Source organism: Solanum tuberosum, unplaced genomic scaffold (genome assembly GCF_000226075.1).
Source record: "Solanum tuberosum cultivar DM 1-3 516 R44 unplaced genomic scaffold, SolTub_3.0 scf00243, whole genome shotgun sequence".
Taxonomy (NCBI): domain Eukaryota; kingdom Viridiplantae; phylum Streptophyta; class Magnoliopsida; order Solanales; family Solanaceae; genus Solanum; species Solanum tuberosum.
In genome coordinates, this window is record NW_006239166.1 from 158,972 (window position 1) to 186,518 (window position 27,547).

At 35.2% G+C, this 27,547-nt stretch overlaps 3 protein-coding genes across 8 annotated transcripts; 2 read left to right on the top strand and 1 right to left on the bottom strand.

Annotated features, from left to right (window-relative positions):
* Positions 1-3,373: 3,373 nt before the first annotated feature.
* LOC102582777 (actin-related protein 2/3 complex subunit 1A-like) lies at positions 3,374-15,280 on the top strand. The gene is made up of 16 exons (XM_006357151.2): positions 3,374-3,477; positions 3,552-3,629; positions 4,544-4,629; positions 5,753-5,829; positions 6,367-6,461; positions 7,305-7,374; positions 8,653-8,722; positions 9,573-9,646; positions 9,736-9,778; positions 10,795-10,876; positions 11,076-11,164; positions 11,245-11,330; positions 14,438-14,501; positions 14,698-14,792; positions 14,889-14,947; positions 15,031-15,280. The coding sequence occupies exons 2-16, from the start codon at positions 3,560-3,562 to the stop codon at positions 15,093-15,095; spliced, it is 1,125 nt and encodes a 374-aa protein (XP_006357213.1). The 5' UTR covers positions 3,374-3,477; positions 3,552-3,559; the 3' UTR covers positions 15,096-15,280.
* Positions 15,281-17,503: 2,223 nt separating this feature from the next.
* On the top strand, positions 17,504-20,338 carry LOC102603426 (uncharacterized). The gene is made up of 2 exons (XM_006357215.2): positions 17,504-17,641; positions 18,599-20,338. Exon 2 carries the CDS (start codon positions 18,600-18,602, stop codon positions 20,007-20,009), a length of 1,410 nt encoding a protein of 469 aa, XP_006357277.1. The 5' UTR covers positions 17,504-17,641; position 18,599; the 3' UTR covers positions 20,010-20,338.
* A 542-nt stretch (positions 20,339-20,880) lies between these two features.
* On the bottom strand, positions 20,881-27,099 carry LOC102603767 (uncharacterized). 6 transcript variants are annotated; one of them, XM_015313329.1, is made up of 8 exons: positions 26,956-27,099; positions 26,243-26,332; positions 24,973-25,797; positions 24,170-24,832; positions 23,967-24,028; positions 22,876-22,950; positions 21,962-22,058; positions 20,881-21,400 (listed from the first exon to the last, which is right to left on the bottom strand). In XM_015313329.1, exons 2-8 carry the CDS (start codon positions 26,282-26,284, stop codon positions 21,374-21,376), a joined length of 1,791 nt encoding a protein of 596 aa, XP_015168815.1. In that variant the 5' UTR covers positions 26,285-26,332; positions 26,956-27,099; the 3' UTR covers positions 20,881-21,373. The 6 variants fall into 6 exon arrangements, with proteins under 6 accessions (XP_015168815.1, XP_015168819.1, XP_015168818.1 ...); XM_015313333.1 differs by lacking the exon at positions 26,956-27,099 and adding an exon at positions 26,803-26,949; XM_015313332.1 differs by lacking the exon at positions 26,956-27,099 and adding an exon at positions 26,686-26,796.
* Between the last annotated feature and the right edge of the window lie 448 nt (positions 27,100-27,547).

Genomic DNA, 27,547 nt, shown 5'->3' on the forward strand with positions numbered 1-27,547 from the left:
CATATCACTCCTAAAATTGTGGATAATTGAACAAAGAGATGTAAAATAAAGATAGTATCAGTCTTACTTTCAACATAACTTTGCCTAATTTAAAAAGATAGATTAAATGAAAATTAGCATATAAAATCATGTCAATTTATGAATTTTCGTAAATAATAGAGCAGACATAAAATTATGCCAATGTAGTAACATTTGTGAATAATTTAATAGGATAAGATCACAACATAATATTGTGTTAATCAATTGACGTTTCGTAAACAGTTGAACAAGTACAAGTCATATCAATTCGATTGAATTCGTAAAAAAATACTCACCCAAGTAATTTTTTCAATAATATTTCTAATCTTAAAATTTTGTCCATGAAACCAGCGGGGAAGTCAAAAGACTAATTGTGGGCTTCTAGCCTTCTACCCACCGGGTCACTATCTGGGTCATAATTAATATTATTTATATCATTTTCTTAAATCACTTTTTTTATTATTTATTTATTTCAAGAAATTAGTTATTATGATTTTATGCAAATATAACTTTACAAAATTTGATTTGTCATTTTTTTTTAGATAATTTCTTCTACTAAAAAATTATATTTATATGTAACAATAACTAAAATAAAAATGTGATGCCATCCTTGTTAATCTAGCATTGATATTTACTTATTTTTATCGATTATTTTGACATTTTCTTAACTTTTATTAAAATAATTGCTTAAAAATGAAGTTATTCTTCCAAAAAAAATTATGCCTAGATATTATTTTTGTTGACATTTTATTCTAATTTTAAAAGACTGGAAATTTTACTTTGAAAGTTTTATAAATATTAAAAATGCTCATATCTAATTCCTACCATGTACTATTAATTTCTTTTAGTTGATTTCCTTAATCTCATCATTAATATCATTTATATTATTTCCTTAAATCACCTTTTTTTTCCCTTTCTTTCTAGTACTAGTATACTTTATTTATTTATTAACTAAACAAGAATTGGAAAACAAAATATACAGAATTTGATTTGCCTTTTTGTTTGAATTCATCATCAAATTGCTTCTTTATATGCTTGGTCACATCTGACTTTATGTGTTGTGATCATCTAAGGTATGAGGTGATTCGTTCCTTTTTGGATATTCAAGTGCCATTTTTGTGTCCCTTGATTTGGGCCCGTCTGTCTGTCATATTGATTTTTTAGCTATGTAGTTTGGCAACTTTGAAATATTAGTATTTATTAAGCTAGCTTCTGCTTTTGAATATGAAAGTTTTTTTTTTTTAATAGATACTGCAACTCTTGTCTGATTCTCTAAAAATGCACGTTCCAACCTATGTTGCACTAGTAATTTGAATAATAAAGACATTGTAAGGTCATATATCATGGAAAAATGGCCCACAAATTAAGAACATCTATTTATCTTGATAATGAAGAATTTTGTCGAGCAACAACACAAGATGGATTTGATACTTGTATAATATAATGTGTTAAAAGGCATAAAATATATAACTTCAAATAATTACTTTATTATTTATAAAAGTAAGAATAGGTTTTAGTTAATAATATGTTAACTATTTGTGTGCAATACATTACCTTAGCAGTTTTATTTTAAGTAAAAATCACTCCCCCCCCCCCCTCCTCTCTATATATATATTTATGGAAAAGAGAAAAAAAAATAGAAAGGAAGGGAAAAGTAAAAGAAAGCAGAAGAGGAGAAAATTAATTTTCCTTTATTTGGTTTAAGAGGAAACATAATCTCTACTTTGTTTTCATTCTCATTTAAGATGCCTCGTCTTAACAAAAGCTTTCCTTTGTTAAAAATGAGAATTCCCACAAATCTCCCTATTTTTGGTGCTCTCTAATTTTTTATTCTCAAAATTGATGCTCCCTAATTTTATTTTTTAAAGCTTTAAATAATAATATAAAAAATAGTTTAAAATATCTCTGATGGTAAATAGAATAAAAAATTATTCACAAAATATAAGTATAGTAAAGTTATGCCACAAGCATAAATTTAATGACATAAGTTATACTCTAGAATCTGTCTGTCGGAGGTTCGAGAATCTATGAAAGGACATCTAAGGCTAAAGTTACGAAGTAAGGAAGTCAATTACTGAGAGAAGTGGTGATCTCATCTTGCTTGCAGGGAGAGAGAAAGCTTCCGGACCATTTTTTCCAACCAAATAGCGAGCGATCACTCATCAATGAACACTAACTGAAAGCGGTCGAAAATGAGTACCTATCCCTTTTGTCCAGTGGTTAGGACATCGTCTTTTCATGTCGAAGACACGGGTTCAATCACTAAATTCCATGAATTTTAATATTTTAGACCTCAATGTTTTTTCTAGAGTTATTCAATCCTTACGACATAAAAAGGACACCTAAAATTGTTGATGAGCTTGTACAATTATTATGTTCCCAAATCAAAGATCAGCGTCCCACTTTCAGATACGTTAGTCTGTCATGAACAACTATCTTTTATAGAATAACTATGTTTTTTAGAAATATTTAATAAAAAAATAAATATAACGAATATAACTAAACTCATGTGAATTGTTATAGTTTCTTTTATTGTGCTCTTTTTGAATAATTCAACAAGCACAAACTCATATTAATATGTTAAAATTCAAATAATTAACAATCAACATAAGTAGAATAAATCTAACATAAGGTCATATTAATCAAATGATATTTTTGAACAATTGATCAAATAAACAACATGAATGTAGCACTAATTCATGCCACTTTAATAAAGATTATGAATAATTGAATAAGATAAGTACCATGAATATACATAAAATTTTATCACTCCTAAAATTGTGGATAATTGAACAAGAGATGTAAAATAAAGACAGTATCGAGTCTTACTTCTAATATAACTTTGCCTAATTTAAAAAGATAGATAAAATAAAAGAATCATGTCAATTTATAAGTTTTCGTAAATAACAAAGCAAACATAAAATTATGCCAATGTAGTAGAATTGGTGAATAATTTAATAAGATAAGATCACAACATAATATTGTGTTAATCAATTGACGTTTCATGAACAATTGAACAAGTACAAATCATATCAATCCGATAGAATTCGTAAAAGATACTCACCGAAGTAATTTTTATAAGGAAAAATTATGCGACTAAGTAAATTTATACTACTTAATTACTCATCATAGCTATAATTTGCTATAATTATCACTCACGACTAACATTAATCATTAATTACATGGATTGCCTTTGAGTTTCAATAATATTTCTAATTTTAAAATTTTGTCCATAAAACAAGCAGAGGTCAAAAGACTAATTGTGGGCTTCTACCAACCGGGCCACTATCTGGGCCCAAAAGTTAGCTAAGCTCATTTTGTCATTTCAGTCCTGTAATTTTGGAGTATTGTTGTTTACGACCCCACAGTTTTTCTTCTTTTCTGCTGATCGAAGCATTTTGGATTCTTCAAATACACTACAAATTACTCAGCGTTTGGATTCTAGATCTCGTTTTACAGGTATAGATCCTTCTTTTTCTCTCCTCAGATCTTCCATTTTCACTGCTAATCGTATTTTTTTGATCATTTTGTAGGCAAATTAATGGCAGCAACTTCAGTACATAAGTTTGCTCAGTGCATTTCTTGCCATGCTTGGAGTCCCGACCTATCCAGTAACCACTTCTCCTTTTACTCATCAGTTTAATTCGAATGAATTAATTATTGTCTGGCAAAGGATCTTTTTGAATTGTTATACAATAAGTTTTGAAGCATAGCTGTATTGCTCTGGCGGAGCTTCATTTACAGAGGGTGCTAAAAACATTTTTTTTTCAACAAGAATTTCGTTTTTTTCGGCCTTTGTCAAAGTGGGTAGCAGATAGATTCTTTTTCTTTAATTTATTTTTTTGAGTAGGATCATAGGATGAGTTACTTTTTACCTTTTCTAGTGTTTTGCTCATTCATAATGGTTATGCAATGATAGGTTTGGAAATTGGCTGTCGTTGTTTGTATACACAATGAAATAGGGGTATGCTTGGGTGTGTTCGACTATTCTATTAGAGTAGTGATGGGGTTAGGAATTTCGCTAAGGGGATTTAAAATATAAAGAATTGAGCTAACAAAGAAGCTAATGGAATTCAATTATTTATAATTTTAACCTTGTATGTACATTGTAATTTTGTAGCAATGAACCCTTTGCTCCCCCTAGCTTCACGTTGCATACCTGCACGTATCAGGTAACTCTCCCCATCAAGGCTTAGATAGATGGTTAGACATGACCTAGTATTTTTTCACCGCCGGAATTTGAACATGAGACCTCATAGTTCTCCTCTACTCATTGACCACTTGGCCATACCCTTGGCTGCAAGTATTTATGCTAAGATTGCACCTATTGCAACAAAGGGTAGTTTGAGTGCAGTGATTTAACCCACTAATAATCTAAATTTATATTCTGCGTGTGAGTGAGGGTGGTGCATTTGTATAAATATACTAGTAATAAGGTATGTTTTGTGTGATATGTAGTGGTTTGGTTTGTGTGATGTTATTAGATGGAATGAGTTGCTAATGCCTGTATAACTTGCTTTTGCAGTGATTGCATTTTGTCCTAACAACAGCGAAGTACATATTTATAAACTATCCGAAGACAAGTGGGAGAAGGTCCATGTTCTTCAAAAGGTAAATATAGTCTGAGTTACACTCTTAATATCATCTCTTCATGTTATCAATTTGTTAAAAGGTCAAAATCTTGGTGGCGTCTCTTGTTTTGCTGCCTATAACTTTGTATTTTTGGTTATAGCTGTGATGCTCTTCCCGTTTATAAATATGTACTTCGTTGTTGTTAGGACAGTCTGACGAACACTCTTAATATCATCTCTTCATGTAATCAATTTGTTAAAAGGTCAAAATCTCAGTAGTGTCTCTTGTTTTGCTGCCTATAACTTTGTATTTTTGGTTTATTAGCTGTGATGCTCTTCCCGTTTATAATATTGTTACTTCGTTGTTGTTAGGAACAGTCTGACGAACACTCTTAATATCATCTCTTCATGTTATCAATTTGTTAAAAGGACAAAATCTTGGTGGCGTCTCTTGTTTTGTCTGCCTATAACTTTGTATTTTTGGTTATAGCTGGGATGCTCTTCCCGTTACTTGCTCTTTTCTTCTGATTGGTAAAAGATAGTCCATGAAAGTGCAGCAAAGTGAAACGAGCCCAAAAAATCTACCATGACTTCTATGTCGTATGCAATTGCCATGTCACAACCAAAGAAGAACTAAGAGATGCGTCTGTACTTAATGCTAACTGATTTCCTTTTTCTTTAGAAAATTCTAGTGATCCTTTTTACCCAGATGATCCACCATAGGAATGAAGGCAGTGAGTTCCAAGTGATCAGCTTGTCCTTTTCCAAACCTTTCATGTACCAGCTTTGCAGAAGCTCTTAGGCATGTTCCAGCCTACCTTGCACTCTTTCTCTTTTTCCTCCATAAGGATTAGTAGTCAAATATTTGGATAGAGGACCACTTTTACGTTAATAAAGCCTGTTGCGTTCCTTTGATTAGCTTCTATGTCTATTAATGTGCTGTTGAAAATTTCAGAGAACCTCTTTAATTTTATATTATTTGATAAAGATAAAATTTTAAAAGAACTCCACTCCATATGATTTCGGCAATCTATGCTCATTCTGATATTTTTTCATCCATCATTTATCTTCTATTATCGTATCGCAGTGTTATGATTCTTTTCAATTCCATTTGGCTGAAACATTGTTGTTAATTTGATTCTTACGGTTCCTTTATGCTGCAGCATGACCAAATTGTTTCTGGTATTGATTGGAGTTACAGATCCAACAAAATAGTCACTGTTTCTCATGACCGTAATTCGTAAGTAACTATCAACCTTTGAATTTTTAGAGTTTGACATCATTAAATAGGTGATAACTGATATCATCAATTCATTGTTCAAAGTAATATCTGTGAAGATTAGAATCAGGGGTTTTCTTTCTTAAGGTGTTTTAAAGCCACTTCACCCGGATGGGGCTATAGTATCTCTCTTCTGCTTTTTCTAGTAGAGCTTAATATATTATACACAAGTCTGTGACAATCTATATGGTTGACTAAGCTACAGAGTTGTTTCTTTGCTCGGTATAACACATTTTGTAGTAGGATCTTTCTGTATTTTAGTCTCTCTAATCTAATTTAATTGATTCTTTTTAATGTGTGTACAATAGTTCAGTTTGACTTGAAAAAAGACTAAGGTAATATGGGTCGAGTGGGGGAAATACAAAGAGGATGAAAGGGGTATGTGTGTGTGGGAGAGAGAGAGAGAGAATGTGTGCATGCATGTGCGTATTCCATGATTTCACAATGTGGGGCATTTATTATGAATTAATTTGCTTAAGGGAATAATATTCTCTGTAGATATGTCTGGAACCAAGAAGCGACAGGTTGGGTTCCTACTCTGGTTATTCTCAGGCTGAATCGTGCAGCACTTTGTGTGCAGTGGAGTCCAAAAGGTAGTCAAGTCTGTCTTAATTCTTTTCTATGCTCCTTTTTTTTCTATTTATATTTTGTTTTGATGAAGTAAATAAATTAAATTATTATGTGAAGTAAAACAGTGGATCTGATTTCAAAAGTCTGGATAAACCCTCCATGATCAGAGATAACTCTTGCAAAACATTATTGAACTGTAACATCTTTCTAACTAAAACAACCATTCAAGATTACACCAAATGGCAAATATTGAAAGTCAACTGGTACTTTTGAGTTCTTGAATAGACATCCTTTTTTCCTTCAAAGCATCTTAGAGTTCTTCCTTTCCACAAAAACCACCAAACATGTTTTCTCTGATACCCTCCTTTTGCTTTTGTTCAGTCCTCTCTCTTCAGCCAAGCAATACATCCTTCAATGTCCTGGGCATTACCACTTGACCTCATAGATATGTAGGAACATATTGCACAATTGAGCAACCACTGATCAATGCATAAAAGATGGTTTGTGTCTTCTGTGTCTCTTTCACACATAGAACATCCATTACAAATTCGTAGACCTCTCTTCGGCAAGTTGTTCTATGTGAAAATGGCTCCACACATATGGCTTAACCTCTTTTTGTATGCTCTTTTCTGTTGCATGCGGGTCACTGATTTTAAGTTGGAATTTCCAAATTTTACAAAACCCAGTCATCAATATTCATCTTATCTTATGTTCGAAGTGTACACGGTTTAAAAGATTTTATATAGAGTCACAGACCATGCGCAACTGAGCTTCATTTCTAATCTTCTATTTCACTAGCATATTTCTGACATTAAACCATAAACTTGCTTCGCTTTTTTCATTAGCTTATCAAATTTGTCTTGCAGAAAACAAGTTTGCTGTTGGAAGTGGAGCTAAAACTGTTTGTATATGCTACTACGAGCAAGAAAATAACTGGTAATATTTCCCATTCTGTTTTTGGATTTTGTCAGCTCCTTGAGTTTTTAGCTAAGAGACCAGGAATGTACAGAAGCAACTCTTTTTTTGTACTAAGAGGCTTCCCCTGGACGCTTATTGAATAAATGGATCATACTTTACCTGATAAAAAAACTTTAATTGGTAACATTACTTCTCCATGTGATAGCTGAACAAGTTAAATCCTTTGCAAACTCAGTGCTAAAGAATGACATGCACGTATGGTTTCTTATATCTAAATGCTATCATATGCCTTAGAATGTGTGGATATTTAGGTCACATTAGTTAGATGCACAAATGGGCTGTCAGGGTCTGAGAAGGGCAATGACTCATTCTTAAAACCAATGTTCTTAAGACCAAAGAGTCTGGCAGAAAGGGGTGAAAGCCCTCAGTTCCTGGTTCTCCTTTAGTTGGATCCTCCAGAACCACAAGAATCTTTAGCTAGAATGGGGTTCCAACCCAGCACCTGTTAAATGAGATTTTGAGAAGAGTTGCTGAGTTGCTCTTTGGAGAGAACAGTACTATGAAAGTTTAAGCCGTGTTCGGTGGGGAGTTATTATCTATTGTTGATCTCTATTGTAGAATCAGTTGGGGGACCTTAGTGGCGGTGGTTTACCCTGCAACAAATGTCAGCAGTTCTAGTCCTCTTATCTCCAACTCGTGAACTTAACCAATACCAAGCTTTACGATAGTGCACCCATTTTTTCCAATTCGATGGTTCGATTCATGATTTCATCATTCATCATTACATTCAGTAAACTGTAGATTGGGTTTCTGTTGAAGTTGTTCATACCGTATCATTACTGAAATACTGGCCTTTTAGACTAATAACAGTTTTCAGTGGCTGATATTTCACTCTTAGTTTGTTGATGTAGTGTAGCTGGTTCCTTCTTAGGACAATGTTATCTGTGAATTTAGTATTCTGTCAATCCATAGGTATACACCAAGCAAACTTTATGACTAATGATGAACCAAAAGAGTCCCACTCCTCGTTTGATGGCATTGTTTGTCTGCTTCATGCATAGTACAATGTTATCTGTGAATTTGGTATTGTGTCAATCCATAGGTGTATAGAGGCAAAACTTTTTGAGTAGTGATGAACAAATGAAAAACTATATGATTAATCTCTGAGGTGAAAAGAGATACTGACATCTTGCATTTTCAATTATACACAAGCCAATACATATACTAATCACTACGAGTGGAGTAACACTTACTTTTTACGGGAACATGTTTAATTTTATCTTTATTTTTTCACAGGTGGGTGAGTAAGCTTATCAGGAAAAGGCATGATTCATCTGTAACAAGTATTGCCTGGCATCCAAATAATGTGCGTCTGTTTCTCTCTATTTTATTGCATCATGTAGCAGCAAAAGGATACCCAGCATTCATTTAAATAGTTGCACTGTTATTTGGAAAATATTGTCTGCAAAGGATTTGAGTACTTTCCTTTTTCTTGACTTGCAGCTTTGTCATTTTGAGTATTTTACTCCTTTTCAATTTTTTTTGAGTATTCCATTGATATTGCAGACCAGTTGCTATGAATTTATTGACACAATCTTAAGTAACGTCACAATGATCATGGCAATCCCCACATGTATCATAAGCTTAAGTATTTTAGAAGTTGAAGGCAGCTATAGATGTTGGAATAAGACATTTCAAACTTAACTTGCTTTAGGAAATGCATCAGAGTCAGAGTTGATGGTCTGGTTCCTCTCCCCCCCCCCTTAAATTAGTGGAAGCTAAACCGCGTTATGAGTAATTATAGTGTAGAGCTAACAGGAAGATGGTAATGTTGCTTATTAAAAAAGATAAAATGTGATCTTGAAAATAAAAGCTATCCTCCTGCTGACTGCTGATGTAGAAGATATTATATTATCTCCACATCTCTCTTGATGTTAATGCGAAGGAGTATTTTAACCCCCTACTGGTTGGTCATAGATCTCAGCTACTAGAACTTGGGAATTTGTGTTATATCATCCATTTTGTTGATACTTTGTGCGACCCAACCGCGTGCGCGTGTGTGTGTATATATATATATATATATCGTGTATCAAGAAAATAATGGTCCACTAAATGTTATATACACTTGCTACTATATATCAGTAGCTTTTTCTAATTTAAAAGGTTAGCTTGTACGTTATCACTTTGAACCGATTTTGGTAAAAATATTCCTGCAGGTTCTCCTAGCAACAACGTCCACCGATGGCAAATGTAGAGTATTTTCAACATTCATTAAAGGCGTCGATGCAAAGTATGTTTCTCAAAATTATGTTCTCCTCCATACAGTTAGATTTCTTCAATATTATCACGGTTTCTTACAATTTCTCACTCAATGGACAGAGACTCTGCAATGGGGAATTCTGCAGATACCAAATTTGGAGAGGTCTGAATCTTATCTTATGTTGTAACCCCGTTTCTGTTTTTGTTTATGTTCAAAGAAAGCTGGCTCATATCTTACCCTTAACAAGTTTGTTTTAAATACCCCTGTTGAGTGAACTAGACGAGAGCTTCATAAATATACTAACTTATTCATTGGGAAAGTAAATGGTAATCTTAAAAAAGTGGAGCGCATAATTTTTGTGTTTGACTAAATAGGAATTCTCTCTTGCCAACTGAAGCACTGAACAGAGTCAGATAGTTTCTTGTTTAATCAAAATAAAGTCGACCTTCACTCACTCTCCTGTGGAAATATCAGATATTTTATAAACCAGGAGCACACTGACGTGTCATGGGCATGGAACGAGTCCAATTTTCTGAACTCTCTTAACTCCTCTTATAACTGTTAACTATTCAATGGTTTTAAACTAGCCCAGCCCTGAAAGCCATATGATTCTACTCTTCTGTCCATGTGCAACTTTTCCAATCCAGATACAGCTCTGTATATTTTGACATGTCGATTATCAGAGATATAATTGCTACGATAGTTTGCCATGCCTACTTGTTGAATAGATGTTATTTAAGTTTCTTAAATCGGTTTTAAAATGTCACGTGTAGCTTTGAATTCAAACTGAGTAGCTCTGTTTTCATATTCTTATGTTCTTTCCCCCTTTCTGTTGATGTTACTTCGGCCTTTTCAAGCACGTGTATTTTTTGTGCTTTTAACTGTTTTAAATCCGGTAACATTTTCCTTCAATTCGATTGATTGACAGTGCCTATAACGGGCTATCTGAAAGCTTGACAGTGACATGTGGTATTAATAGATGATGCTCGTTTCTTCTTTCGGAATTTTTTTTTTGTCTTGCAAGATAATATTCTAAGGAATTGGCTGGCAGACATCAGAAAATCTTCATTTAATGTTTTTTTTTAAAAAAAAGAATTCTGGATAGCATTCATATGTCCTATTTTCATTATATGTTCAAAGAAAGAGTAATAGATCCTTTTATTCATATTAAAATGCAGCAAATTGTCCAGCTTGATCTATGCTTTTGCTGGGCTTTTGGTGTCAGTTGGTCCCCAAGTGGCAATACCTTAGCATATGTAGGTCAGATATTCCTTTCTTTGCTTCTTTGGCTTTTGCATTATTTTTGGCAGTGCCTCAACTGTCTCATTTTGGTTGCATATTCGCATACTGTGTGCTCAATTGTTCTATTTTTTATTTTTCTTGGTCTTAGACTAAGTACCCAAAATTTTGCATGTAATACTAATGCAGCTTAGATGTTGGGTTTTGAATGGTCTCTCAGGTCATAACTCAATGATATACTTTGTTGATGAAGTTGGTCCCTCTGCTGCAGCACAAAGTGTAGCAATCCGTGATTTGCCTCTTCGTGATGTGGGTCAGAATCCCATCTCATTTTACTTCATCTTTGTTAGACCTTAATATTTGTTGTGTAATCAAGACTTCTCTTGCAGGTATTGTTTCTTTCTGAAAGGATGGTTGTTGGAGTGGGATTTGATTGCAACCCGATGGTATTTGTGGCAGATGAAAGTGGACTCTGGTATGTATGTTGAATATCTGGAACTCGCAATGCTTGCTTCCTTTCCTGGTCTCTATTATTCCTTGTTTTCCTTCTTCGTTTTTTTTTTGGGGTGGTGGTGTTGCTTTGGTGATCACTGATAATTTTTTAGAGTGGTGCAACTCATTACTGTTCCTATAAGCCTCACACTATATCAATTCTCCATTTTCTATGCAAAATTGTGTATTCTTTTTAAGGACACGTTGAAATGCTTGGGGAAGTGCTAGTCATGTAGTGAAAGAAGGTTTCACTCTCTAGTCTCTACCTTGTTTCTTCTTGAAGCTTGCTTTAACCTCTTGAATGCCAGTAAACTACTTGATTAAATGTAGTTGTACTTATAGTTAAACCCAAACTTAAAATTGGTTTATATTACATGTACCTAGTATGTCAATTCTCCAATGTGGGTATGGCTAAGTATCCAGCATGGGATTATCCACTTTATTGTATTTTGAAGGACCTACATGAAATACCTATACGGCTATACCAATAACAACAACATACCAATGTAAGGTCTAGGGAGGTAGGATGTACACAAACCTTACCCTACCTTTGTGGAGTAGAGAAGTTGTTTCCGATAGACCCCTCTACTCAAAAATGTGTTATCAAAACAAATTTGAAAAAGAAGGTAGTAATAAAAATTGGAAAGGGTATGATACTAGATACTATAAGAGTACTGATAACACTACTTATAAGGAGGAGAAGACTGGCCCCTGCTTCTCCCACATAAAAGTGTGACCACACTCGTCTATCTACTAGCCTTTTATCCTAATCGTTGACCTCCATGCCTTTCTATCTAGGTTCATGTCCTTAGTGAACTGAAAATGTGTCATGTCATGATGAATTATCTCCCTATAATTCTTCTTCGGCCTACCTTTATCTCTCCTAAAATTTACTACAACAAACTTCTCACACCTCCTAATTGGTGCATCTGTGTACCTTTTTAAATGCCTGAACCAATCACTTTCCTCAACTTGTACGCCACGGAGGCCACTCCCACCATGCCCCGTATAACTTCGTTCCTAATCATATCTCTTCTAGTATGCCCACACATCCATTAAACTTACGTGCAAGCCATGTGCACTCTTAAGGTCTAACCACTCTATAGAACTTACCTTCAAGCCTTGGTGTCGCACTCTTATCACGTAACACCTCTAAAGCAAGCCTTCGTCCCCCTTTGCTCTAGTACATTGTGAGATATCGCCGTCAATCTCCCTATCTCCTTCGATTATTGACCTAGGATACTTGAGACTTCCTCCCTTAGGGATGACTTCTTTTTCAATCTTCACTTCCACATCCACCTCATGCGCTGCGTCACTAAACTTGCACTCCAGATACTTTGTCTCGGTGCTACTCAACTTAGAACCTTTAGATTCTAAGGTCTCTCTTCAAACTTCTAGCCTATTGTTAACTCTGATGCGCGTCTTGTCCATTAGTACTATGCCATCTGCAGATAACATACACCACGACACCTCCCCTTGTATATGTCGTGTCAATTCATCCAACACTAAGACAAATAAAAACAGACTAAGAGTTGATCACTAGGGCAACCCTATCACGATCGGGAAGTGTTTCGAGTCTTTCACACCGTTCTTATTTGGGTCTTGGTGCTATCGTACATGTCCTTAATTGTCCTAATGTATACCACATGGACACCTATAGACATTAAACATCTCCGTAGAACCACCCTAGGGACTTTGTCATGTGCTTTTTTTAAGTCAATGAACACCATATGTAAATCTCTCTTCCTATCTCTATACTACTCCAACAATCTCCTTACAAGATGAATGCCTTCTATGGTTTGATCATCTCAGCATAAATCCAAATTGGTTCTTAAAAATAAGACAAACCCCTCCTCATCCTCATCTCTACCACCCTGTCCTAGACTTCCATAGTATGGCTCAGTAGTTTGATACCTCTAAAGTTATTGCAATTTTGAATACTGCCCTTGTTCTTGTACAACAAAATCATTGTACTCCACCTCTATTCTTCAGACATTTTAGTGATCTTATAAATGACAATAAACATTGTCGTTAGCCACTTCATACCTACTTCGCTTGTGTTCTTCCAAAATTTCACTGCGATCTCGTCTGGCCCGGTCGCTCTTCCCTTCCTCATCCTACGAATTGTCCGCTTATCCTCCGTAGACTTAATGCACATGCAATACTCAAAATATCCACGACTCTCAGAGTGCTCTAAGTCCCCCTTCATTTAAGAGCTTGTGGAAATATGTCGGTCATCTCTCTCTGATGTGTGCCTCTTCTACTATTACTTCGTCATTTTCGTCCTTGATGGATTTCATTTGGATCAGATCACGAGCTCTCCTCTCTCTTGCCTTGGCAAGCCTATATAACTTCTTGTCCCGGCCTTTGTCTCGAGCTCTTCATACAAGTGCTTAAAAACTGCCTTTTATGCCTCCGTAACTGCCAACTTTGGTTCCTTCTTCGTTGTCTTATGCTTCTCCCCATTCTTCCTCTTATCCTCGTTTCTGCTTTCCACTAACGTCTTATCGCAACATTCTTGACTTTCACTTTCCGTCGAACCTCTTCATTCCACCACCAGTCCCCTTTATGTCAACCAAAGTTACCCCTCGAAATCCTTAACACTTCTCTAGCTGCCTAATGTAACTTTCTGTCCTAGACCACATATTATCCGCGTCCCCACTACTCCCCAATAGCCATTACTTCTCCCCCATCTCCTAAGCTTTGACATATGTCAAGCCTCCCCAGTTGATCAAGGATTGATCATCTTCTTCCTCTTGATCTCTAAATCCATAAGCTTATATTGGGTTGTAAGATTCTTGATCGGGATAACCTTGCGGTCCTGGCGTAAACCTTGATCACACTTCTTATGGAGTAGGTAATCTATCCAGGTCTTAGCCGGCCCACTGTGGTAAGTCACCAAGTGTTCTGCCCTTTTGTTTTGGAAACCCGAGTTAGCTATGATGACCAAATCAAAAGCTTTTTTGAAATCCAAGGCTAACCATTGTCTCTATGTTGTCTATTCTCTCTTAAGGTTAACCATTGCTGAAATCATCAATCTACTTTTACTTTTGAGGAGGTAATTAATTAAATTTGTTTTTTATGCTTCAGGAGTTTCTTGAGATTCCTCGATGAACGGAAATCAGCATCTTCAAGTGCCAAATATGGATCACAGGTACTTATCCCAAAGATAGTTCTGAAATTATCTTACCTTTAAACTTAATTGATGGGCTAGAGCAGTGCACTTATACAGCTATCCCGTGACCTTATAACCTAGGCCTAGTACAGTTGGTACTTCTGATCGACTTCCTACTTGTGTCATCCATATACCACGGCTCTTTATTTGTCTCTCATCTCCATATATTTGACAGTTTTCGGAAGCATTTGGGAAATTCTATGGTCAATCAAAGTTTTCAGCCAGCAACAACGTTGAGCAGTCAAGAGGCGCTCATGACAACTGTATCAAGTAATATTTCAACAAAATCACATTTTGTTCATGCCTTCCATTTAAGCTTTTAATAGTTCTTACAACAATACTCTTTTCTTTATCTTGGAATCCCAGTTGCATATTACCACTTGCCAAACAGAGAAAATCTAGTGTCACCCGTTTCACCACTTCAGGTTAGTTTATATGGATTATATACTTCATTCGAAAGCCTCTTTCTGTAACCGGAGATTCATGTTAATCCTCGATAACATTTCAGGACTTGACGGGAAGATAGTGACATGGGATTTGCAGAAACAAGAAGATTTATTGGACTATCTATGAACATTTTTGAACTGGCATATCCTATACTATCCGATAATATGAACGTCGCAGCTCGTCTCTTCACCATCTGTATGATGTAAAAAGTTTTTCTTTACTAAGACCTTTCTAAGGTATAGTTGGAACAGACGTAAAATAATTGAACACCACCTGAATTTGATTATGTAAACATGACATCTCTACTTATATCTCTTCTCTGTACTGTGAGGATTGAAAAAAAAAAAAAAAAAGAAGTTTAGCATCATCAAAAAGCTATGCTTAAATTTTATTAGTCCAGCATTCCAAAAATAGATTTTACACTTTTAATCATAACTTTTAACATGTTTTACCCTTAACATTAATTAGTTATTCTCTAAATCATTTTTCTTGATCTAAGATTATATATCAATTTATAAATCACTTTGAGCTACTCTCAAAGATTAACCTACATGCCATAATACTTGGCTCTAGGGTGTCAAAAATGAGCCCAACTATAGGAAATACGCCTAATCTGTCCAGAATTTGAAGGGTTGGGTTCAAGATAATTTGAATTGGATTCAATCTCATATCATTCAAGTTTTTTAATATCTTCAATTGAACCCAATTTAATTTTCAATTTCAACTCGTTCTAAGACTTTTTATTTGCATTGATGTAATGTATGTTCCTGTATTGAATGTATGAATCACTATTTATTTTATATTTTTTAGGAATTATCTATCCATTTGTAATTTTAAAAAAATATATTAAAAAATCTTGAGTTGAAATTCAAATTGTAGTTATAAAATTTAAATAACAACACATTAAAATTATTAAGATTAAGCGGGTCAAGACCCAATTCATTTTTAATCTCATTTGATCCCAAAGTGAACTTGAATGGGTCAGGATCCAACCCATTTTAATATCTTCAGCCCGCCCATTTAACACCGTTACTTGGATCTATAATAGATACCACTTTTTCTTCCCTCTTTGGGCATTTAAAACTTGTCTTGAACTACCCTCAAAGATTAACCAATGCCAAAATGCTCAACACAAACTACTCTCACATACACACTTGGTAAGGCGAGGTGGGAACAACTAAGCTACTACTTTTACCATATATGGATCCGAATAATTCAAGAGTTAACCCGCACCTAGAACCTAATCCTTAAAAAACTAAGATCCAACGGACTACCACTAGAAATAAGCTTCACCTTTTAACCTTAGAAGTATAGAAAGTTAATTGAAATTCATTGGAATTCTCACATTTATTTGGAAGATACTTCTTTCGGATGGGTCACACCAATAGGATGAACCAAATGAGTTCTGTTGAGAGGGGTGTCGAGATCCTGGGGCAGCGGGATCTTCCCGTCATGATCGACTAAAGGGAAAGTCACAAAAGCAATATTGGTTCAAATCCCTACTTTCTGAAGATCTTTTCCTTCTCTTCAGGATCGAACATCAATTGCAACGATTCGATAGACTTACCAGTCATAACAACCAGAACGGGTTAGCCTTCGTTTACCCCATTGGCGAAGTCATAAGTTGTGGTGAATCCGTGTCGGTAAATCCATCTCAGGAGTAAGCTGCTCCGTTGTAGCCACTTCTGTACCTATACCGGCTTGAGCAGCCGAAATATTGATACTGGGAGATTGGAAATCGGCTGAAACACTCGAAGATGCACATTTGGGGATTCGAAATCCTTAACCCTTCCCCCTCTTACTAAGACTACAGAATGTTCTTGTGAATTATGGCCAATACCGGGTATATAAGTAGTGATTTCAAATTCAAAGGAGTCGTTAAATGACACACGTTAAGAAGACCCAAGCCTACATGCACGAGCCCATCCCACAAATTCAAAGAAAATTTAAGAGACATATATAACATGACCTATTCAATAAAATGACAACTTTAAAACAGTCCTAGTGTTCCAAGTCTAAGAAATAAAAGTCAAAATCAGACCAAATATAGTACCTATAATAAATGGGAAGCAAGAAGAACAATCAGCCACTAATGATAATGAAGACAATATAGCAGGAGAATTCTGTCTATACGATTTACATCTCCTATTTTTTTAGTCAATATATATTTTTCATATTCAATATTTTTATAGCTATTTTAATCAATAGCTATATCACCTATTCCAGCAAATTCTTGATAAATGTGTAATGATGCTATTCTTACTTTTATTAGAAAAACATTTGACCAATATACTTAAAGTGTAAGAAAATTATTTAATGAAAAATTGAGTATATCTCTTATCAAACAACTTGTGAATATATTGCAAAAAATGCATATTCCTAAAAAAAGAAGATATATATATTCCCTTATAATTGATTGGTTTTAAAATAAAAATATTACTATATAGGGTACAAAATAAATTTGTGAAGATTTTTATTTTTTATAGTATTAAAGGGATATAATTGTTTTGTTTAAAAATACAGGGGCTAATTGAGTCAAAATACAAAAGCCCTTTACCCTAAAAAAAAATCAGGAGCTCATTCTCTCTCTCGCCGTTCTTCTTCTTCTTCAATGTTTCGCCAATTTTTTTCCTGATAAACATCCGTTTCTCTTCTGGATTACTTTGTTTCAGGTAATTATTTCATGTTTTTTTTGGTTTAATTTTTAATTTTTTTGGTTCATATTTTTCGTGCATTGATTCTCTGAAAACGATGAAATTAGGGTTTATTTAGTAGTTGCGCCTCTTTTTTATTCTAGGGCTATGCGTATGTAATTGATTTTTTATCTATTGAATTTTGGGAGATAGATGAAAATGTTACTCGTAGGATTAAAACTGAATGGTTTGAATGGTGAAGTGCTACCGAGGAGTTATGTGATAGAAGGATTCCGTAAGTTCTATTGAACAACTATGAGACTGACTATGTTATATGGTATGGTAGTGAATGTTGGGATGCTATGGCCTGTAAGTGTTGCGGAGATGAGGATGCTAAGATGGATGTTGCAGTTGTACCAAATTAGATAAAATTAGAAACGACCACATTGACATTGAGGATAGAATGTGAGAAGGTTGCTCGAGATGGTTTAGACATATTATGTGTATTTATAGATGCACTAAGTGAAGATGTTAAAAGGGGACCGGGTAGACCTAAAATCACATAGAAAAAAGTGATTTCAAAAGACCTCCAAATGTTTGGTATAAATATAGACTTGGTTAAAGATAGGGCGCAATGGAAGAAAAAGAATTAGTTGAGGATATATTTTACACTCGTATGAACCTTCTATTATTACCATTACTATTATTTATATATATACATACATGTTTTTTAGTTTAATTTTGTTTGTTATGATGATGATGATATGATATGATATGAGCTTAAATGAAGAAATTAGGATTCATATAGTTGGTCCCAACTTGTTCTAGACTGAGGCGTAGTTGTTGATTCGAAGTACTTAGTGCACGTTTGGCTCTTAAGATTAAGAAGTAAAAGCTAGTGCTCTTTAATCACCGAAAAATTTGTGATTTTAGATTTAGTTTTAAAAGCTAATGCTTGCAAGTATTTAGTATGTTGGGTTGTTTCATTTGATGCAGGATGGATAGGGTTTGCATCTATATTGCTTACAATGGCAAATGGACTACAGATAACAAGTATTTGGATCATGAGATAAAGCTAATTCTTGTGAATGATGGGATAACATTTGAAGGTCTTGTCGAGAAGATTTTTCAGGTTCTGAAACTGAAAGTGGGTGAGATTAAAGCAAATATTTGGTTTGACTCGAATCTAGACACAAGCAAAGGAATGCAAGTAACAAACGATGAGGAAGTTACTACTTGCATCTACTTGTTGAAAAATGATCCAAATTTCAAAACTTCCCGTTTCATTGTTGATATTGTGGAAAACAATTCTTTGTCCGTAGTCAATATTGTACAACAAGAGGAAATGCAGATTGAAAGAGATGAGACATCGATACCAGTTGAGCCTATATCAGAGTTTGAACCTCTGGAAACAAAATCATCTCATGGTATGAAACTGAGAAAAAGGGTCCAGAACAGAAAAGTATCAAAAAAAAGAAAAAGATCGAGGAGTAAAAGAGATGATTTGTCAGGTGTGATTTTGAGAGAAGATGCTTCATTGGATGAAATAGTTGTGGGATCTTTGTTTGAGAACAAAGAATGTTTAAAGAAATGTTTCACAAATAGCGCAATCAGAAACCACTTCAAATTCAAGACCGTCAGGTCAACCAAAAAAAGATATTATCTGAAGTGTTATGATGACAATTGCCGTTGGTTTTTGCATTCTTCACGGATCAGTGATTCTGCATTATTCAGGATTTGTAAGTATGCGAAAAACCATACTTGCTCTGCTGATGTGTTTAAACCTGACCAACAACGGCACGCAACATCAAGGGTCATATCTGATTACATCCGTGAGCTTCTACCTGAATATGAAACAGAAATGACACCAAATTTTGTGAAGGAAGAAATGAGAAAGAGATATGGACTGAACATTAGTTACCACAAAGCATGGCGCTCAATACAACTAGCTTTTGGTGTGAAAAATGGAAGTCCTGAACAGCAGAACGAATTGCTGCTGTCTGAACCAGAACAAAACAATGAATTACTTCTGTATGAACCAGAACAGAAAAATGAATTGCTTTCGTCTGAACCAGAACAGAACAGTGAATTGCTTCCGTCTGAACCAGAACAGAACAGTGAATTGCTTTCGTCTGAACCAGAACAGAACAATGAATTGCTTCCATCTGAATCAGAACAGAACAATGAATTGCTTCCAGGCGAGCTGGAACAGAAGAAAAAATTGCTTCCCTTTGAACCAGAACAGAACAATGCATTGCTTCCGTCTGAACCAGAAGGGAAGAAAGAATTGCTATCATCTGAACCTCAACAGGAAAATGAATTGCTTTCGTCTAAACCAGAACAGAACACCGAATTGTTTCCATCTGAAGTAACAAACCTCGGAAGGGATGATCAAACTCACGCCTGATAGGGTCTAGCAGAGTGTAGCATACAGTATATTCCTTTCCAAATCTGGACAACTGCGAGCGGCTATTGGTCTTAATGCCAGCTTACTGTGGACACAATAATTTACATCATAGTTATTATGTCACTACGTTGTACAAAGAGAAGTGTAGTGAGTTTAACTTTATTAGGTTTATTATGTTTCCTTTTCAGTATTATAGTTCGACAGATGATGTTTCTGGTACATGCCTTCTTTTCCTGTGAACTGCACCTGAATTTGATAAAGGGAGTGGCAGATAATCGTTCAACTTTTGGACTAAATTCAATTGAGATGGCAATTGTCATGATTCCTTCCATATATGTGCCACACTGCTGTGTTATTAGTTGTCATGTTCCTACTCACTATTTTTTAAAACGATTTATTACTACTATGATTTGCTTGAGTTGAGGGTCTTTTGAAAACAATTTCTCTACCTCTAGTGGTAAGGACTGCAAACTCAATATTTTACTGGGTACGTTATTTCCGATGGGAAATACTTCATTTGAATCATGATGGGAAACACTTCATTGGATTTTGCACATCTATGATTTTGAACCTTTGAAGTTGTATTAATTTACAGTTTGCATCTCTAATGTTGTAAGTTGCTACAATTAGACAACAGTCTAAAATTTTATCTGTAAGGTTAAGAAATATGTGATCTATATTTGCTCTAGTTATAAAATAGGGATAAAATCTAAATGATGGCCTATGAAAAAAGAATATTTGTATAAATAAGCCCATATTCCCACCACATGCTTGAACAAAACCATGTGTAACCAACCAAACACTGATCATAAACCCACATGAAAATTAGGTGCAATATTATCAAGAAAGCTCACATGAACTAAAAGCATTGAATCCAAATGTTTACGCTACTTTGATACCATATAAAATAAATTTAACTTTGGATATGAAACACATTTCACCCTATCATACATTAACTTTGATACTACAATGGAACCTAAAACCATGGAAACCACCTTCTGCTTGTACATTTTTACACACAATGGCGACAAGATCTAATGCTATATAATATAAGAGAATTAAAACCTAAATGACTTCACTAGACTGGAATTTAATGGTCAAAAATAACAAGAGGATAGTTTCAGGAGTCCAGCATAGTGTTGATACACCAGATCTATACGAGAATAGGCGGCTGAGCTAGCAGTTTCAATGCATGACTTGGTCTTCTTGCCTAAGTTCTTCAAAAAAACAGCTCCAATATCTTGCGTGCACGACTGATCCAGTGGGTGCATTCCTCAACAAAATAACCACCATGCTAATGCTGAAGTTCAAGTTTCATCCTGATTGTAGAGGTGTACTTTCAAATTTCACCTATTTGATCCTGGTCATTTGATCTTCCCTTTGGTAACCTCCTGTGAATTGGAATGCTCAACGACATTAATAATTAAATAAAAACTCGAATAGTGAAGGTTAACCGCTCTCCAACTCAAAGAGAAGTAGAGTCTTTACACATCATGGCTGAGGACTTGTTATGCAAGCTCTGTTGCTTAAAACAAATAGCATTGGAGGTGAAGATTTGTCGAAGAGTTTAATTAGCTTTCTGATGTCATTTTGGACAACAAAAATGCTTTTTCAAGCTTGCAGATTCCATTCAAACTAGTAGGAAAACTTAACTAGTTTGCATGTCATATTTGAAAGACCAAAACTGACGAGTAAACTGGATTTTAACTATTTCAAAGCAAATATGTAAACCAGATAATCAGTAGTTTGTTTAGGAGATATCGCATCAATGCTAAATTTATTTTACAATATGAAGGAACACTGTTGCATCTCTCTTTTGAGTACTGGAACGTAGAACTTCAATGTTTTAAGGGTAAAGCAAAATGAGACGAAAGATAAAAGTGCAAAGCAGGTTAAATAAATTGGATTAAAGATATAAGAACAAAGTACATGAAGGCAAGATTTTGCAATACCTCCTTCCATTTATCAGTTGATCTATCAATTCTCAAGCCAGTAGAAGCTCTGATAGAATTCACCCTTTTCTTCTCCACGCCAGCATCTTTAGGTGCCCTGCTCGAAATGAAGTTGAACTTCTTAACGTATGCAAATGAATTACAACTCTAAAAATTGATTAGTGGGATTGCACATAATTGAGGCCAGTATAACTATGCGAATGTGTTTGATCCTCTCTGCCCAGGGCATGAAGTTTTACAAATTTGTGTTCGAAAAGTAACTGCAAGAGTTACAAGATTTATTAGTGTAAGGTTCTGTAGAGCAGGATCCAAAGGGGAGCACTAAATGAAGTTCTTATTCAACAACTTTCAATAAGTTGAAGTACCCACAGAATTATAGAAGCATACTTGAACAATAACTGATGGATATTCTTCCGTGCACACTTACTTCTGCAGTCAGTCTAAGCGATTTCAAAAATATCGCTCAAAGATCATTCAGAAGGAAAAGGTAATACACAACACTAAGCTAAAGAGATGCAGAGGAAGGAGTCAACCTACATAATATTCGGTATGAAGGTAGACCTCTCAAAACAGAATGATACCTCTATCTACAACCTTTTTGTATTACTCTTTGCTTGTTTGGGAGGAACGGAGAGGACGAAATGAAAGTTCTGAAGATAGATAAGATATACAAACTCCCTATAGCACCCCTCATTTAGTTCAACAGACAGTTTTAACTTCAAAAACCATAATCCCTCACCTGAAAGGCAGGGGCTACTACTGATGAAAGTTTTGAATGGTTTAAACGGAAAAAAACTTGGAATGAAAATAAAGAAACCGTCTGGTGGCGCACTTTAAAAATTCAAGAAATAACAGGAAGTGTTGGCTTATAGTTATAATGAGAAGGATAACAAGAGAATCTCTGAGATCTTTACCCTGATGACGAAGAGGTTGAACGAGTCGTCGATTGGCCTTTTAGAGTGATTACCTTATCTGGTGTCTTCCTTAATCTGTCATAGAAGTAAATAATTATTTGCACGTTTAAGATCTATTTCCCTAATTAACAACTGGCTTCAAAAACACCGGTTACGTTAAGGGATAGTTATCATCTGTATGAAATAATAAAAAGGGCAGCCCATGCACAACCATCCCATGTTCACGCAGGGTCCGGGGAAGGGTCGCACCCCAAGGGGTGTGATGTAGACAGCCTACCCTAATGCAAGCATTAGTGGCTGCTTCCACGGCTCGAACCCGTGACCTACAGGTCACAAGGAAACTACTTTATCTGTATGAATAATAAGTTGAGAGAGAATTTCAGTGTCTTTTGTGCAGAAAGTCCAACTACATCTTTCCAAATGGAAATGTTTGTCCTTAGTAGTGTCATCGGAGGCGAGTAAAAACCGACAAGTGTCTGTGGGTCTTTAAGTGTAAAAAGCTATTGAAGCATGAGTTTTAGTGAAGAAAGACGCAGATGAAGAAAAGAACATTTCTATGTGTGGGTGGCGTGTGTTTGGGTTTGGGTTTGGGTTGTGGGCGTGGAATGCAAAGACTAACTTATCTCCTCCTACATAACTTTTGTTACTAGTCAGCTAATTTGATCACTATCACTGAAGTATAACTTTGACGGGGAAAGAGCTTCTCTTCATTCTTTATTCCAACAAAAGAAAGTCTCCTCCTGACAGTCTTCCTCAGCATTCATTTTTGGATAAAGGGTTTTCCTCATCTTTCATTTGGCAAAGGAAAATCTAACCATTTATAAATATGTTCCTCCCCCAGATTCCTTCCGAAACAAAAGTGCAAAACCAACTTTTAAGACAAGATTGGTGCCTAATACATATATCAATTTATCTAAGAAAATTTCTTAGGCAACTTAGTTGAAATGCACAAGAAAAATACTTCGTATTCCTGTTTCATTATGAGACTCAACTACATAGAACAATCATGTCAAACAAGTTGTAAGCAAGAGCTCAAAAGAAAATAGTATGTGTTGCCTATACAAGCTAGTTGAAAGAAGCAATTGAATTACCTCTCACTCTCCTTCTGAGTCGAAGAAAGTGAAATCTTCTGCTCGGATCCTTTTGACGACACCTAACCAAACAAATAGAAGCAGCAGCTAAATACATAGTGAAACATTAAGGAATTATACATGGAAAAAAATAACATTCGAGGACCAGATAGATAAGAAGGCAGAAGAACTCATTGAGAAACAAATATGTTTGAATGATGAACCTGATCTTGTACATCATATGTCATATCTCCAGCAGATCTTCCTTGGCTAAAACTATTCTGAAATGCCTTAAATGCTCGTTTGACAATATCCTTGTCTCCCATCGTTTCCATGAACAAAGATTTTCTCATTGTATTAGTAGAAGCTGTAGAATTTGGGGAACTCAAACGGAGAGACATGTGTAATGATGTAGGAACTACTCTCTTGTCCTCTAGCACTGGAGAATTTACACTCCTTTGCAATGCTGCACCATTCAACGTTTTGTTAGAGGATTGAGAAGACATTGCACCATTCAACTTTTTGTTTGAGGATTGAGAAGGTGTTGCTCCATTCAACTTTTTGTTTGAGGATTGAGAAGGCGTCGCTCCATTCATCTTTTTGTTTGAGGATTGAGAAAGTGTTGCTCCATTCAACTTTTTGTTTGAGGATTGAGAAGGCGACACAAATGACCCAGGAACTAGTTTCTTGTGTTGTACCAAAGGAGTATTATTACTTCTTTGAGTTGACATTCCATTCACCTTCTTTGCTGATGGTTGAGATGGAGTAACGACCTTAGAAGTTGGCGCTTGCTTAGATGTTGGAGTGGAAATTCTTGAGGATTTTGCCACAGGTGATGTCAGTTTCTTCTTTGTTCCAACGGATACCCGAGCCTCTGGAGTGTATGCCTGAACATGAATAAGAAACGATTCCATAAATAACAGGGAAGAGACAACAGAAAAAAAAGGAGCACAAGAACAGGATAGTAGCAACTTGGATCAATAAGATACTTGAAGTACCAATTGACAGAAAAGTTCCAACATATCACCTTTCGCGGCACATTCTTTACATTTGCATTAGGGGTCTTGCTTTTCTTAAGAGAGGCTTTTTGTGCTTCAGTATTTGCTTGTGGAGTCTCTACTACACTAACTTGACATCCTTTTTCAGGATTCCGCTCTTCAACCTTATGAAATTCTCCTTGATCACATGTTCCCAAAATAGTTTCTTCCTTAGTTTTAGTAACCACTAAGTTATCACATTCCACATCAACAGAAATATCCTCATTTGACTCATCGATCCCCAATACAGTTCCTTCCTTAGCTTCAGTAGCAAATGGACTAACACACTCTATATCAACAGAAATATCATCCTTTGACTCATCAATTCCTGAGATAGTAAGTTCCTTAGCTTTGGTAACCAATAAGTTATCACACTCCACATCAACAGTAATATCCTCCTTTGGTTCATCCACTGCATCACTATTCTTCAACTCTACCACTGACATTTGCTGCTCATCTACAGAAGATCTCTCACCCTTGGATGAACTGAAATCACCATCAGAGGTTCCATTTTCTGTCACATCTCCAGATTTGGGCTCAGCTACTTCTGGACACAGAGGTTCCATTTTCTGTTCTACTTGCCGTGTTTCCTCCTCTAATTGTTCCAGCTTCTTAGCAGCAATCCTCTTGTAGTGTGCTTCGAAATAGGCCTTCTTCTGAGCTACTGATCCAGGTGTTGAACACTTTTCAACTTCTTCCAGATACTTATTAGGGGAGAAAGATGACCATTTCTCCCAAGAAAGTGCATCATTCTCAAACCTTCCAAAAGAAACTGACACTTCAAGTGTAGGATGAGACACAACTGAGTCACCCATCTGTTCATTAAAACCAATTCTGTACTTTAACAATAAACTCAAACAAGAATCACAATGAAAACTTACAAGGTCTACAAACAACAACAACAACATAACTAGTATAGTCCCAATGAGGTTTGGGTAGGGTAGAGCGTATGCAGACCTTACCCCTACCTTGGGAGGTAGAGAGGTTGTTTCCGACAGACCCTCGGCTCAAATTAAAAAAAATTAACAGGAGTAAAGAAGTCATGTCAAAATACTATAGAGATCATTTCAAAGCATGCTGAAAAAAGAAATATAACTACAACAAAATAACATGATAATCCAAGTGCAAGAAATTCCCTGAGCAATACTATCACGAGGACGAAAATGAAGATCTAACTTTCCAAGAACACATTGAATCAACAAACACAACATACTCAAAGAAACATAACTTCTAACAAATCAAACAACACAAAAACTGTACCTTGTGCTTGACAGCAGTAGTCTCCACAATGGATTCACCCATCAATCCACAAAGCTACCACAAGATTTCACACAATATACACATCATAGCCTGGGAAAAAGCATAGAGCAACACATCAACAATGAAAACAAACAAATTAAACAAAATGAAGTAAGATATGAACAGTAACAATCCATGTGCTCTATTTTCTACTCAACCTCCTTATTGTCTTACTTGTGACATTATCCATCCATACAGCTCTTTTACAGTTATTTTCATTTTATTTTGTTTTGTTGTTGAAAAGAAAACAAAAAAACAAAATTTGTCAGCTTATGGATCTTCTAAAAACTGCTAAAGATCCTAACTTTAATCATCAAGATAGACAATACACTAAAACTTTCTCACAAGAAAGGACAAAAAAGTACACCCTCTTTCTCAAGACACAAAAAAGTTGCAATCTTTACCAAGAAAAAAAGAACTAAAAGTGAGAAAAGATTGATACATCAAGCCAAAATTTCTCATAAGAAGGTACAAAAAAGTACACCATCTTTCTAATGACACAAAAAAGTTGCAATCTTTACTAAGAAAAAAGGACTAAAAGTGAGAAAAGATTGATACATCAAGCCAAATACTTTATTGGGTTGGTGTTGAAATCTTAGTAAAAAGATTTTGTGATAATAACATGATGACAAATCTAACAATAATAAAGTAGAAAAATTAAAAAGGGGTCTTACCAAAAAAGAGTTTAAAATGCAAAGAGGATGGAAAGAGACAGGGAAACAAGATAATGATCAGATTGGGCATGAGGAAGAGAAGAGAGGGAAGAAGATAGAGAGAAATAGAAAAGGCCCACTGGAGTGAAAGAGAGTAATGATGGATCTCTCATCAAAGAACAATTCAATAATAGAGGCGCCTTTGGATACGTGGGGCCTTCCTATTTGGGACTTGAGTTGAACAATGTTAGAGAAAGTGCAAGTGTTTTCCACCGATATAGTAGACATTGAAATTTCGTGAGACTTCATAAATCGAGTTAAATTTCATTTAAAAATCAGAGTCTTTTTTATAATGAAACTAGATAATGTTGCCCGTGCTATGCACGGGCCCCAATAATATAAAATGGTATGTTTTGGGGCTACTAACGGAGTTTTTTGAAGCGATTGTTTGCGTGGATAAAGAAATAAGTTTTCTTATTACAAAGTTGTACTTTCTTTGACGCTATTTAAGGTATAATAAGACTACCACATACAACATTTTTTAAATATTTTATGTTGTCAATTATCATGATTTATAGTATTTTTACGATAGATTCACTTCAAGAATCAGTGG